Source organism: Lissotriton helveticus, chromosome 1_1 (genome assembly GCF_964261635.1).
Source record: "Lissotriton helveticus chromosome 1_1, aLisHel1.1, whole genome shotgun sequence".
Classification (NCBI taxonomy): Eukaryota; Metazoa; Chordata; class Amphibia; order Caudata; family Salamandridae; genus Lissotriton; species Lissotriton helveticus.
In genome coordinates this window covers 477,901,815-477,917,950 of record NC_136057.1, presented here as the reverse complement: position 1 = coordinate 477,917,950, position 16,136 = coordinate 477,901,815, and the positions used below count along the sequence as shown (strand labels likewise).

At 49.0% G+C, this 16,136-nt stretch overlaps 1 protein-coding gene across 1 annotated transcript in view; it reads left to right on the top strand.

Annotated features, from left to right (window-relative positions):
• Window positions 1–16,136, top strand: part of PTPRB (protein tyrosine phosphatase receptor type B) — a 500,144-nt gene that overhangs the window by 218,644 nt on the left and 265,364 nt on the right. Inside the window, exon 4 of the mRNA XM_078673917.1 lies at window positions 11,866–12,136. Coding sequence (XP_078530043.1) covers window positions 11,866–12,136 — 271 coding nt within the window. The remainder of the gene's footprint in view (window positions 1–11,865; window positions 12,137–16,136) is intronic.

Genomic DNA, 16,136 nt, shown 5'->3' with positions numbered 1-16,136 from the left:
GCTGACCGTCACTGACCGGATGAGTGATGTACCAGTAAACTCCGCTCCACCAGCAGTTAGCGGAGTTTGTTTTACCCTACTCTGACTCCAAGCATAGTGCATAGTGGCAAAACGTTGTGGGCTCCGCCTGCACAGCGGAGTTCACCACCCACCCTTAACTTTAACCATGGATAAGAGGATGAAAGATCAGCTGTTACACATGTTGAGGATGTGGAAGAAGGCAGCCAATGATGTAATGTGGTGTACCAGTTTAATTGGCCCTGGATGATCCCAGCGGATGACGACAAGGTAAGAAAGTTGTGGGGAAAAAAATATAGGGAAAAGTGGCAGGGGGACGTACCTTATTTGAGATGTAGCTGATTTGCTGGGTGATTCAAAGGCAGACTATGACCTTGACCTGGAGATAGAAAGTGACAGAGGGTAGAGAAAGGAAGCTTTGGCTGTTCGTCTGTATAAAGGTCATAGGAAAAGCCGAATGGGCGATATAGTGCGACAAAGGGAAGATGAGTACAGTCCGACACAGTGGGGCCTGAGGATCGAGTCTTGCAGGACACCTTTGGAAAAGGGAAAGAGTGGACTGAGAGAAAGAGCTGATCAGTCAGAAGCAGTGCTAATGATTCCAAAGAAAATAATGTAAACATCAGTGTTGGAGGGCAGGAATTAAATAAATCACCGAAAATGAGAAGAGGTAGCTATGGTGGGCTGAGGAAATGAAATTGGAAAGCTGTAGAATGTAATCTCAACAGAGAGAAGCCTGGGATATACCAACAAAAGGGCATACCATGGTTGTGGTTGGAAAAGTAAAGAGCTAGCCGGGTGAATAGTGATCATTCCACAGTTTTGAAGAATGAAGCAAGGAGAGGAGCAAGGTCAGCCAGGTGCTTCTAGAGCAGGAGGATCCACAATGCTTTTTCGAAGAGATAAGTGTAAATAAAAAAGTGAGCAGTGGGTAGTGGAACAGTTTTGTCAATTGGGTGAGTGAGCTAACCAAGACGACAAGAGTTTAACACTTTGCAAAGAGAAAGGGTTAGAGGATGTGTATGATCACTTTATATTAGGACGAACTGTAGGATTTTGTTCAGGGGTAGGTATACTTCATGTGAACAAGCAGGAATCCCAGTGGCTTTTATTTACATTCCTCACCCCGACTATCCCAGACATTTAACTGTATAATGTTTTTCAAAATGGCTCAGTTCTGCCTACCGTTCATGCCATGCTGAACCGCTAATTACTTTTATCTTTTAAGAAAGATCACATTAAAGTAGAGTTGTTCCAGGAAAAGCATGCTCCATCTCCAAACAGTTTGAATGATTCAAACTGATTCCAACTTCCAGGGAAAGGATAGGCTTAAACCGGATCAAGCTCGTTCACAAATCCTACTTCAAGGTCCTGGTTGAGGCCCCATTTGAAGAGACCGCCCTCTAACATCGGCTTTTAAACAATTACATACACATTGGTTCTTTCAAGCTATTGAATAAGGTTGGAATTCAACCACTGGAGGCACAGGTGTAAGCCAGGGAACTTCTAGGGGACTATCAGTCTTTTTGTCATCCAGGGCGAGTATATGATACAACATTCTTGGCTGAAAGGTAAGAACTGCTAAGAAGAACCGATAAATGGCTGAACACCACCTGATCGTGCTAAACACTGTCAGTGTATCTCCTGATGGTCAGAGAAGTTGAAAGCCTACTTAGCTTAGTGCCAATAGTGTTATAGTTGGTTCTATGTTAGACCACTACAGTACCTTATATGTGGGTGTCTATGTGGAAGTGGTGTCACTCCCCGCCTACTAGCTGCATTTGTAGTTGGAGGGAGTCAGCGTGGGCCCAGCCTGAACCAATGTGAAGGCCACTCCAAAGGCTGCCAAGCAGGGCTAGAATTCATTTCTAGCTCGTGCCCCGGTGCACAAGCGCCTCCACAACACTGAAGTGGAAGCAAGCCATGGTTCGGCCTATCCTTAAAAAACCTAGCCTGGACGGCAGTAAGCCGGAGAGCTATCGGCCGATTTCACTCTTGCCGTGGCCAGCTAAGGTGATGGAGGCACACGTAAACGCTGTCCTCTCGGAACATCTTCACCATGCAGATATCCTCGACGCGACGCAGAATGGGTTTAGGGCTGGTCATAGCACGGAGACGGCTCTGCTTTATATGGTGGAGCACCTTCGCTCCGTGCTTGACGCGGGACAAACGGCAGCGCTTGTGCTATTAGACCTGAGCGCTGCCTTTGACACCGTCTCGCACCCAATCCTTCTGCTGCGCCTAGAGGAGGCTGGTGTGACCGGCATCGCTCTCCAGTGGTTCCGGTCGTTTTTAGCCAACCGGGCCTTTAGCGTGACCGTCCCGCCTTATCAGTCTAAACTCCATCCGTTGAACCTGGGGGTTCCCCAAGGCTCCTCGCTGAGTCCTACGTTGTTCAATCTGTACGTAAGGCCGCTAGCTGAGGTTGTCAGGCAATGGGGTATGACGATGGTGTCATATGCCGATGACACCCAGCTAGCGGTTACGATCAGCGGGGATGCCGAAGTTGATGCCCCCAGGTTTCAACAAGGACTGCGGGCGGTCGCCAGCTGGATGACGTCCAACTGTCTCCAGCTGAACGCTAGTAAGACCGAGGTCATGGTTTTTGGCAGACAGCCGGATCTTTGGGGAGAGAGATGGTGGCCGGGGGAGTTGGGCCCTGCTCCTACCCCAGTCGCCGAGCTTAAGAACCTCGGGGTCTGGTTGGACCCTTCCCTTACGATTGTGTGTCACACCAAACGCACGGCGGCCTGCTGCTTTGGCATCCTGCGCGGGCTCCGTCCAGTGCTTAAATTCTTCGATGCTCCCACTAGGCAACTCATGATCCAAGCCACAGTCATCTCAAGGCTGGATTATGCGAGCTCCTTACTGGTTGGTCTGAACCAGGCGGAGATTGGGCGCCTACAACGGATTCAGAACGCCGCTGCAAGAGCGGTGGTAGGCCTCCCAAGATTCTGTCCTACCTCTAATACCCTGCGGTCATTGCATTGGCTGCCGGTGGCCCAGCGGATCCAGTTTAAGGTCCTCTGTGTCGCCTATAAAATTCTGAAGGGGTCCCCAGCAACGATCCTTATGGCCCTTCTCGCCCACTACATTCCAGCTCGACTTTTAAGATCTGCAGACCTAGAACTAGCTGTCGTGCCGCGCTTTAAGCGGAGTCGAGCTGGAGGACGCTCATTCCGAGTGCGTGCGGCGGTCCTGTGGAACTCCCTGCCCCCGGCGATTCGTGCTATGAGGGATCTGTTTTCTTTTCGTCGTGCGGTGAAAACTTTTTTATTCCCTTAGTTTTTCTATATTGGTTGCCTATTGTTTAAGTTGTGTTGTGCAGCTACCTTGTCGGGCGCCAGGACGCTCCTTCGCTGGAGCATCTGTGCGCCAAATAAAAACGCATAACATAACATAACATAACATAACAACAGGATTTCAAACAAAGGTCTCGATGTGGGGAAAATTGTGAAAAAACGTATTCACAGTTTTTTCGTGGCTTCTATGTTGAAATAAGTGGAGCAAATAAATGTTCTTCGCTTTACAAATGAGATACAAGTGACTACTTTGTAGCAAAGTGCCCTTTCCCAATTTCTTGCAATGTAAGCAGAAACATTATGGAAAATTAGTTCAATAATATTTTTACATCAAAGGCAATGCGTCGAACCTTTTTTTGTCAGAAATATTTTACAGAAATTACAAAAAAAAATAGCAACAGATCATCAGTTTGCTGTTTGAAAACATGTCACAATCAACTTGCCTTTGCTCTTTTTGTTTGCACTGGTGCACATTTTGTATCATTTGACCCTCACTTCGGATGTAAGAAACGTCCAGTGCGCACTCACGGGTAAAATGCGAGTTACACCCACGAGCCAGTGCAAACCCGCAATTTGCACCAGCCAGTCAGTCGGTGATCCTCGCGGTGCATAATTGCCCTGAAAATGGAACTAAATTAAATTTAGATTCAGTTTGTTTTGTACAGACGGATGGGAAGATTGGCCCTGGCAGCCAGACCCCCAATGACGGCCCGCCTGGCCGAAGGCCTCTGTGCGTCTGTGCGGCACCGCATTCAGCACACGCTGCTGGACAGTGCACACCGCCACGCTTCCGATAGAGAGGAAAGATGTCAGCATAGCGCACTGAAGCGTGCAGTGACTTCAGACGCCGCGTCAAGCGTCGGAACACACAGGACCGCAGAGGGTCGGATAAGAGAGAGCCTAATGCCAGCATTCCTTGGCAGCGCCTCGCTGGGAAAGAGGCGCTGGACCAGAGAGTCAGTCCTTTTGGGTGAGGCTGGTTTTATGAAGAGTAAAAAGGCAGCATATAATAATAGGCTGCGCTGGAAAGAAAACAAAACGGACCCACAAATAGCCACTGGGACGCGAGGGGGAGATAGGAGGAAGGAAGACAGGGGTGGGGAAGAGGAAAGTGAGAGGGGCCGAGGGACAGCGGTCAGCAGAGACGAGGAGCGCGGCTGGAAAGCGAGAGTCCCGTCTGGACAGCAGCGGCGGCGCGGCCAGCCTCCAGCAGCCGAGAGGGGGCCGAGGAGACTCTCCTCACAGAGCCGGCCCGGGCTCCCTGGCACAGGCGGGGGGCCGGCGGGTCACCAGGAGGTCGCGCCTCCACGCTGCAAGGAGCAGGGGGCATTATTCAAGGGACACGGCTGGCAGAGGAGGGGGAGGCGTGCCCTGGCTCCGGGCCGGGGCTGCGTCCCGCTCGGGTCCCCAGCACAGTATTGTTCCTTCGGAGGGAGCCGAGGAAATGGACTCTTGATTGCGGAAGTGGATGGAAAGGGCTCGGCAGGCTGAGGTCGGCTCAGAATGGCAGCGTGGGAACTGCGAGAAGCTGCCTCCTGCACCCTCTGCCTGAAGATCTGCCCCAGCTCCAGCGCCCCCCGCAGCCCCTTCCTGGACCCAGGCAGGGCCGGGGTGCCCACCGACTCCTTCCCCTCAGACCCTTGGATGCAGCTCGGCTCCTTCCTGGGCCGGATGCTACAGCTTGTCTGAACTCCCTGGTTTTCTGCTGGGTGCAACCCCTGGTCTAAAGCCTCTGCTCTGCAGAAACTGTTCTCAATCCCAGCCCTGCAACAACTGGGCTGGATGGAAAGCTCTTCAACAACTGGACTGGATGGAAAGCTCTTCAACAACTGGACTGGATGTAGTGTCAGATTTTCAACAGCTGTACGGTAGCCTCAAGTCTGCGACAAATATCTCGAGTTCTCCTCCCTGATCCTAAAAACGGACTCCCAGATCTACTGGAAGTAACACCTGTTATGAACCCCCAATTCTTTTGGGAGCAACAATCGCTGGGTAGCAGCAGTGGAGCTACCTGATGCAGCAAATGTTCTGAAGTCTCAGTTCTTCTACTGAATGCAAAAACAGATCCTCAACCCCCGTTCCACTGGAGGCAGCGCCTGTTATGAGCCCCCCAGTGCTACCGGATACATCAGCTGTTCTGAACCTCCAAATCTACTGGATGCGTCAGCTGTTTGGGACCCTCCTTGCTACTGGATGCATCGGCTCTTCAGAACCCCAAGTTGTCCTGGATGCATTAACTATTCTGAACCCCCATATCTCCTGGATGCATCAGCTGGTCTGAACCCCCATATCTCCTGGATGCATCAGCTGTTCTGAACCCCATGACCCTGTCTCCTGGATGCATCTAGTGTTCTGAACCCCCAGTTCGCCTGGATGCATCAGCTGTCCTGATCCCTATGCCCCCCAACTCCTGCATACATCCGCTCTTCTAAGCTCCCCTTCCTTTGGTTGGATGCTACAACTCGAGTGAACACCCCGCTCTTGAACCCTCGCGGCTGCAATAACTGTTCTGCTCTCACAACTCGTCTTATGGGACCAACAACTGTTGCGGTCCCCCTGGTGTTTGATGCCACAACGTTTATGAACCCCAGCTCTTCTACTTCATGCAACAACTAGTGTGAACTCCATGTTTTGTACTGGACACAACAACAGATTTGACTGTTCTGAACCCCGCGCGCTGTTGTGCCGGATGCAACACATGTTTTGAAGTCTCAGCTCTGGTCCTGGATGAAGCAATTACTCTAAATTTAAATTATATTTACTGAGTTAGACAGCTGCTTTCAACCCCAAGTCAAGATGGAAGAAGAGGTCTGAACTTCCAGTATACTTGAGACGCAGCCTCCACTGGAGACACCCCTGTCGCAGAAGGGGTTGAGGGGTCTTTCCTGTCCGTCTGACACTGCCCCGCCTGCCCCTGGATGCCTGGTCTGTGCCTTGGGATGTGTTGCTCCAGGGGGAGGATTATTTAGTAAAGGGCACCGACATGCTGAGATATGTGTCTGCATTGCCACTGTGGATTATACTCAACTGTGCCAAGGTGAGCTGCTGCCACGGCTGAGCCTGGGGATCAGGTACCCCAGGAAAGGGTTCACCACGAGTATTTGACACTGCATTGTTAATACCGAGGCTGTATGACATCCAACACTTACAATGGGCAGTATGACATCCAACACTTACACTGGGCGGTATGGCATCCAACACTTACACTGGGCGGTATGACATCTAACACTTACACTTGGCGGTATGACATCCAACACGTACACTGGGTGGTATGGCATCCAACACTTACACTGGGCGGTATGACATCCAACACTTACACTGGGCGTTATGGCATCCAACACTTACACTGGGCAGTATGACATCCAACAATTACACTGGGTGGTATGACGTCCAACACTTACACTGGGCGGTATGGCATCCAACACTTACACTGGGCGGTATGGCATCCAACACTTACACTGGGCGGTATGGCATCCAACACTTACACTGGGCGGTATGGCATCCAACACTTACACTGGGCGGTATGGCATCCAACACTTACACTGGGCGGTATGGCATCTAACACTTACACTTGGCGGTATGACATCCAACACTAACACTGGGCAGTATGGCATCCAACACTTACACTGGGTGTTATCGCACCCAACACTTACACTGGGCAGTATGACATCCAACACTTACACTGGGCAGTATGACGTCCAACACTTACACTGGGCGGTATGGTATCCAACACTTACACTGGGCGGTATGGCATCCAACACTTACACTGGGCGGTATGGTATCCAACACGTACACTGGGTGGTATGGCATCCAACACTTACACTGGGTGGTATGACATCCAACACTTACACTGGGCGTTATGGCATCCAACACTTACACTGGGCAGTATGACATCCAACAATTACACTGGGTGGTATGATGTCCAACACTTACACTGGGCGGTATGACATCCAACACTTACACTGGGCGGTATGGCATCCAACACTTACACTGGGCGGTATGGCATCCAACACTTACACTGGGCGGTATGACATCCAACACTTACACTGGGCGTTATGGCATCCAACACTTACACTAGGCAGTATGACATCCAACAATTACACTGGGTGGTATGACGTCCAACACTTACACTGGGCGGTATGGCATCCAACATGTACACTGGGCGGTATGACATCCAACAATTACACTGGGTGGTATGACGTCCAACACTTACACTGGGCGGTATGGCATCCAACACGTACACTGGGCGGTATGGCATCCAACACTTACACTGAGCGGTATGGCATCCAACACTTACACTGGGCGTTATGGTATCCACCACTTACCCTGGTTGGTATGGTATCCAACACTTACACTGGGCGGTATGGCATCCAACACTTACACTGGGCGGTATGGCATCCAACACTTACACTGGGCGGTATGGCATCCAACACTTACACTGGGCGGTATGGCATCCAACACTTACACTGGGCGGTATGGCATCCAACACTTACACTGGGCAGTATGACATCCAACAATTACACTGGGTGGTATGACGTCCAACACTTACACTGGGCGGTATGGCATCCAACACGTACACTGGGCGGTAAGGCATCCAACACTTACACTGAGCGGTATGGCATCCAACACTTACACTGGGCGTTATGGTATCCAACACTTACCCTGGTTGGTATGGTATCCAACACTTACACTGGGCGGTATGGCATCCAACACTTACACTGGGAGGTATGGCATCCAACAGTTACACTGGGCGGTATGACATCCAACACTTACACTGGGCCATATGACATCCAACACTTACACTGGGCGGTGTGGCATCCAACACTTACACTGGGCAGTATGGCATCCAACACTCACACTGGGTGGGATGGTATCCAACACTTACACTTGGCGGTATGGTAGCCAACACTTACACTCGGAGATATGGCATCCAACACTATCACTGGGCGGTGTGGCATCCAACACTTACACTGGGCAGTATGGCATCCAACACTCACACTGGGCGGTATGGCATCCAACACTCACACTGGGCGGTATGGCATCCAACACTTACACTGGGCAGTATGGCATTCAACACTTACACTGGGGCGTTATGGCATTCAACACTTAAATTGGGCAGTATCGCATTCAGCACTTACATTGGGCAGTATGGCATTCAACACTTACATTGGGCAGTATCACTTTCAACACTTACATGGGGCAGTGTGGCAGTCAACACTTACACTGGGCAGTATGGCATTCAACACTTACATTGGGCAGTATGGCATTCAAAACTTCCATTGGGCAGTGTGGCATTCAACACTTACATTGGGCAGTATAGCATACATCACTTACATTAGGCAGTATGGCATTCAACACTTACATTGGGCAGTATGGCATTCAGCACTTACTTTGGGCAGTAAGGTATTCAACACTTACATTGGGCAGTATGGCATTCAACACTTACATTGGGGAGTATGGCATTTAACACTTACATTGGGCAGTATCGCATTCAACACTTACATTGGGCAGCGAGGCATTCAACACTTACATTGGGCAGTGTGGCATTCAACACTTCCATTGGGCAGTGTGGCATCCAACACTTCCATTGGGCAGTATGACATCCAACACTTACACTGGGCAGTGTGACATCCAACACTTACACTGGGCAGTGTGACATCCAACACTTACACTGGGCAGTATGGCATCCAACACTTACATTGGTCAGTATGGCATTCAACACGTACACTGGGCAGTATGGCATCCAACACTTACACTGGGCAGTATGGCATCCAACACTTACACTGGGCAGTGTGACATCCAACACTTACACTGGGCAGTATGGCATCCAACACTTACATTGGTCAGTATCGCATTCAACACTTACATTGGGCAGCGAGGCATTCAACACTTACATTGGGCAGTGTGGCATTCAACACTTCCATTGGGCAGTGTGGCATCCAACACTTCCATTGGGCAGTATGACATCCAACACTTACACTGGGCAGTGTGACATCCAACACTTACACTGGGCAGTGTGACATCCAACACTTACACTGGGCAGTATGGCATCCAACACTTACATTGGTCAGTATGGCATTCAACACGTACACTGGGCAGTATGGCATCCAACACTTACACTGGGCAGTATGGCATCCAACACTTACACTGGGCAGTGTGACATCCAACACTTACACTGGGCAGTATGGCATCCAACACTTACATTGGTCAGTATGGCATTCAACACGTACACTGGGCAATATGACATCCAGCACCTAGACTGGGCAGTATGGCATCCAACACTTACACTGGGCAGTGTGACATCCAACACTTACACTGGGCAGTGTGGCATCCAACACTTCCATTGGGCAGTATGACATCCAACACTTACACTGGGCAGTGTGACATCCAACACTTACACTGGGCAGTGTGACATCCAACACTTACACTGGGCAGTATGGCATCCAACACTTACATTGGTCAGTATGGCATTCAACACGTACACTGGGCAGTATGGCATCCAACACTTACACTGGGCAGTATGGCATCCAACACTTACACTGGGCAGTGTGACATCCAACACTTACACTGGGCAGTATGGCATCCAACACTTACATTGGTCAGTATGGCATTCAACACGTACACTGGGCAATATGACATCCAGCACCTAGACTGGGCAGTATGGGCACGGAGCGCTCTATAAGCACTTCTGCGCATGATAGAAGTCATCGGCTGCTGTGATCCGCGCCCATGGACAGTGTGTTACATGGACTTGGAGTGGGCTTTAGAAGTACTTTGGCAGCGTGCTGTAAGGACTTAGGCGTCGTAGTGTATGTACAGTGGGGTCAATTCACAAAGGCATGTATGTGTATGTGAAGTGTTACTCCTGCAGTGCTGCTTCGAGTACTCATACATAGCCCAAAATGTCCAACTCTCTAAAACTGCTCACGGGGCACCGTCCTTTCTGTTTGTACTCATTATATATGCATGTTCCCTGAATATTCACCTTTATATGTTTTGGGGCCAACTCACTGAGGCTTTTACGAGTAGTTCTCCTGGAACCCTACCTCATGTACTCGTACATGCCTTCGAGAGTTGGACTCCTAGCGTGTGTCATGTTAACACCATGTTATATGAATTGAAAGCGTGTAATACTGCCATGGCATTATATATTGAGCCCCTACGTCAAGAATGAATGTTTGCCTTGACACGGGCATTGAGGCGTGTATTTCACTCCGATCTGGGTCTCCAGCTGTGGGGCTCATGTCACTCACCTGGCTGTCCCTCCTCTACCTCTCACCACATTATGTGCTCCATTAAGCGCTCTGAAGCTGCCGTTCCTTGGAGTGGGTGTTATACCAAAGCAACACATCCGATAACAAGCAGCACGAGCCAGTGAAGCTGACGCCACAAACAGCAGCAGTGCTTGGCCCAGTGAGCCATGGCACGTCTCTGAGCAGAGCACAGTCAGGGGCACACTACAGCCGTGTGACATGGACGAGAGAGGTGCGGGCCAGCTCCTAGCAGGAGACTATGGATTCATAGCAGTTATAGGCACCGGGAGAGGGGGCTCTGAGATACGAGGCAGTGCACTCCACCAACGCAGGCAGCGTAATGAAAGATACACCGAATCCCAGCTTGTGTATTAGAAGCACAGACAGCTCGCATGAAGCAACGAGTCAGTGTAGTATAAAATCCCACAGAGGGGGCTCTATGAGCCTTACGCTGTTCAATACCACCATACACGCACATAGGGGCTGCATTGTAACATACTTGGTCGAGTATTATACGTGCCTCGACAGTGTAATAGATATCCTAGATAGCGTACTACATGAGCCTAGGCAGTGGATTGTTTGTGAGGCCCTAGACAGAGCACTACACCTGCCTAAGTAGCGTGTTCTAAGAACCTACACAATGTACTATATACACACAGACAATGTACTACACTACACACACACACACACTGCGTACCACACACACCAGTGTATTTGAAGCTGCTGTAAGATTCCCTTGACCTATTGGGAGTGTGAATGATAAATTCATCACCAGTGGAGCCTAGAGTGGGTATTATGACACCATCAACAGTGTACAGGGCACGTCTAGGCAGAGTATTAAAATATCCTTGACAGAGCACTACAGGCACCTCGAGAACACTTTACAGGATCCTTTATCAGTGTATAATAGACAACAGTTGTATCTCGGATCACGAGCTTCTGTGTTATATGGGAGCACCTGGACAGCTCTGGTGCCCTTGTGACCTCTCCTCTCTGATATTTTTGACTCTATGCCCATCCAGCTGCACTGTTGATCCTTTCACTTTTCATTGGCATTATTTAAGGTCCTAAGCGATTTTATGCAAAAGACAAATCCTTAAATTGTCTCTCTATTCTTTACTCTACACCCATTTCTTCATTGGTCCACTCGCGAGGTGATCCGGAGTCCGTGCAGGGATGCTGTAGACACAGCTCAGCTCTGCAGGACTCATACAGGAGGTGTCACATGCATGCTTCTGAGGATCCCCCTCCCACTGAGCCTCTAACCCCTCTGTTTCTGTGTCCCCCCGCAGTATGTGGAGCCCCTGAGATGCACCATCAACCTCACGGATTGGAGCGTGTCCAGCCAGTCTTTTGATGTCAAGTGGAGCAGTGCGGGCAATCCCTGTAACTTCACCCTGATCTACACCTCAGACAGCTCCTGGGACAGCTCCTGCCTCCCTGTCCAGACAGGCAATCAGTCCTACGCGTGCAGGCAAACCAGCCTGGAGGCCGGGACCATGTATGACCTGAGCATCGTGTCGCTGCTGGACGGTGAGGTGAAGAACCTGTCCCTGGAAACAGGTAAGAGCTGCTCAGCAGGTGTGTCTGTCTGGCGCTGCCACCTTCTCTATGGAAGAGCTGTTCTAATCTGTGGTGTGTGATGAGGCTGCGCTGCAGCGCAGTCGCAGCGGTCAATGAGATGACGCTCGTCCCCAGGCACACTGAGGACACATCAAGCGTCGCATCATGGTCTGGCACTTGGGGCCGCGTTGCTGTTCCTATTACTCAGATGTCCTAATAACACACATGTGGAACTCCGGTTACACTCTGTAGATGGAGTTATACTATTAACTGATGGGTCACAAATGTGTTATTTGATCAGTTGTTACAATTTGAATGGAAGTGTTAGGATCTCTTTCTTAGACAAGACTATGGTGAAATCGACATTGTTCAGTAGCGTGGACTAACCCTGGGCGGACAACAATGCTACGCTCGAGTAGTTTGTGAAGTTTGCACTACTTCGCACTACGCGAATTGCATGTAGCACAGTGCGAACACGCGTAGCATAGCGGTCAGTTTTTGCTTGCTCGCGGTCCTCAACATCAAGTTGGTGACCGCGAGTGAGCAAAATGACACACCGGCAAGACTTTTTCCTCATTCGTGATCAGCAACATCAAGTTGGCGATTGCGAGCATGGAAAATAAACCTCCCGGCGAGATTCTCAACGTGGGGAGGTCAGGTTTCTCATTGCGGGTGGTCGCGTATGTTCGCGACCGCTGGCGATGAGAAACTACCAGTCCGTGTTGAGAAAGCTGCCGCTCGAGTACAATTCTACTAGAGCGGCAGAAAATGACAGCTCGCACTGTGCAAGATGCCGTTTTCAATGATTGCACAGTGCGGACAAGCATCCGACACTGTGCAATCATCGCGAACAGCGTACTACGCAGTTCGCATAGCGCTACGCGTAGATCTCGTAGTGCAAAGTGCACTTTGCCTAGCAAAGCGTAGCTCTACTGTGCAAAATACACCCAGGATTAGCGTGGACCCAGTATGTATGTTATGTTTCGATTCAACATGACATGTATGAAGTGTCACATTGCGACGCGATGAAGTGTTTCAAAGTGTGTACATTTATGGACGATCTAGAGTGTGAGAATTTTCTTAATATCTCATCTTTGACTTTTGAGCACCAGGATTATGGTAGAGAGTGGTCCACAGGTGTAAAGCAACCTGAATTCAGTTTCTGTACTTGTGTTAGCCTCATGGGCTCACTTGGTCAGAAAGAGCTATATGATCTTGACATAATGGCCATGGGCCAATTAAAAATGTGTGAAGGCTGTATATTCTAGGACATACCGTGCTGTATGAAATAGATAAACTAGATTTTCACATGTTAGACACAAGGGCCAATTTCCTGGCACACTGATGATACAGTGCAACGCAGGAATTATGTATTTGAGCAAAGTAATAGGGATCTTGAGGCATAATGCAAAATGCTGCTACAATTTAGCATAGTGATTATAGGTCTGTAATAGTGATTCACTTTACACAATGATGGTTATAGTATTGCACCGTGATGACAAATTCGGAAAAAGTGGTGATAAACACCAGCACAACAAACATACAATTGAGAACAGTAATGAGCATCTGCTGTCAATGTGCTGATACATTCTGGCCTGGTCATAAAACAGATTGTTACAGTGGTGATACCCATGGCTACTTGATGGGGATGAACTGGCTCAGTAGTAATTCATTCTGGCACACTGTTTGGGGTATTCTGGTGTGGCAGTTGGTTGTGGGACAGTGACCATACGTTTGGGAAGCGAGAACAATATCCCACAGAGTCCTAGTAGAATGTGGCAGAGTGAGGGGACTACGTAGGCACAGTGTTTCTGTCTGGAACACTGACGAAAATATTCTAGGTCGATCAGTGGTGATACAATCTGGACCAGTGAACTGGATTCACCAGACCCATTGAGTCTAAGTGCAACAATCACTTCTTCACAATTATTTGCGATTAAAAATTGGGCGGAAGATTACCTATTTCTCCATCAAGGCATGTCAGCCTAACCTGTACTGCCAGGCATGCATTTTGTTTTAAGATGGGTAAAAACAAGGACAATGGCTGCTTTAGTACAGTTCTGTGATAGAGGCGTGTGTGCGTCAGATACAGTACTTTGAGAGTTAGAACTCACTAAGCACACAGATCAAAGATAGACTATACTTTTTTTTATAAAAGGACCACATTGCACAGGTAATACTCTAAGACACATTTATTAAAATCAATAGGAAATCAGAAACTTCAGGATTAAAAATGTGTGCCATAGTGTGTCTCAATCCTATGTATGCCAGACTATTTATTGGTGTGCAGTGCTATTATTGAGTGAGTGATTCACTCCTCAATTAAGCATATGGATTACATGAACATATTAAATGTGAGAAACACTGAGATTTGGGAAGGAGTGACATTTCATTATTTTGTCTGATATTGCATTATCAGAATATACCTGTTTGAGGCATCCTCTGTTGAAGCAGAGGTGCATACAAGTAAAGGTTTAATACCAGCTCTTCATAATGGGCATAACGCTCCTTGGGGGACACTCTCCTCTTCCTTTGTATAGTTTGGCCTAACTTAAGCCATAGCCTGACCCAAAATGCTGGAGGATGTTGGAAAACACAAGCACAATGTGATATAGTCAAGAGGTAAATATCTTAATCTACAAACAAAATGTGATAACATAGTAAAAATATATCATATAGATCCTGAAGGTAAAAATAGCATGACTCAGAATAGAAACTGAGGAAACCATTTAACAGGGTAATGCCACTGGGCCTTTGTACTACACATTATAAATGGAGCCCAATATAGCCTTAGCATGCATACAATTGGTCTAAACATCCTTATATTTCAGCCAGCAAACTATCAAGTGAATCTGCCTGTTGTGTAGGGAGTTTGGTCTCGTAGAAAATGTTGCTTTCCGTTTTTAACAATTTCGAGGAGCTTAATGCACTCAAATGGGAGCTGGCCACAGGCAACATTCAAACCAAAGTCGACAGCTTTTAACCAACTTGAGTGGACGTTATATTTTAATCTGTAATCTGTAAAAACTACTAAAGGTGGAAGAGTCAAAGCATGGTACACAACTCTTTGGCCAATATGGTGCATTCCTGTCAGGTGGTTTTCTGCCCGACAGCTGTTGGTGATACATTTCACCCCAGGCCCGCAGAAGAAGACCATTAGTAACAATGCAGAACAACATATGTCCAATTTCCTGAAACATATTCACAAGATGGCCGACCGTAAGGAAGCTCTGTGAAGGAGCTCTCTGCTAAGGATCACCTTTTGGAATAAATCCCCATCAAATCCTTCCCATCGATCCACCGATCCATCACCTAGCTGGAAGCAAAGGAGGCGATCTTGCGATCTGCTTAGCAGACGAAACAGCCCAAGGCAATAAAAAGGGTGACACAGCAAGGATCGCCGTGAAGATCATGCAACAACAAAACAAAGGAAAAAAGCCCAGGGAGGCTTTCACCTACTGGACACCTACAGATGTCTGCCAGCCCTGATGCTTCTGAGCATGCCTGTGCCATGTCTTAGGATCAAGAATTTGGGCCATAACTAGCTGTGGGGCTCACTGACCCTGCCTCCCTCGAAGAGCGCGCCTACTGCCTGCTGGAGCAGGGGACAAAGAGAATGAGGTGGCCAAGTTGCTAAGAGAAGAGCCCACCACCATCCAGTTCTGCAATCAACCTTACTCAGTCCACGGTGCTAGTCCATCCCTCGGTGCTGTGGCTTCCCGGCAAGTGTGAACTACTGTGAGACAGTAGGGGAAGGAGGTCTCACTTGGTGCACGCAGACAATGACCTGACCCGCTCATACTGCGTGCCGGGGCTAGTTTTAGGGGTTCCCAGGGGCTGTTGGGACTAGATGCTACCTCCCTCAATCCCCTTGCTGGCATGCAGCTTGCCAGACCTGTGCAGCCTCGCCCCTGTCTGCAGGATGACAACTGACCCTCATCAGGCATCTTTGTCAACTTCTAGTGGTGCCCCTGCTCTCTCCCCCTACCCCCCCCCCAGC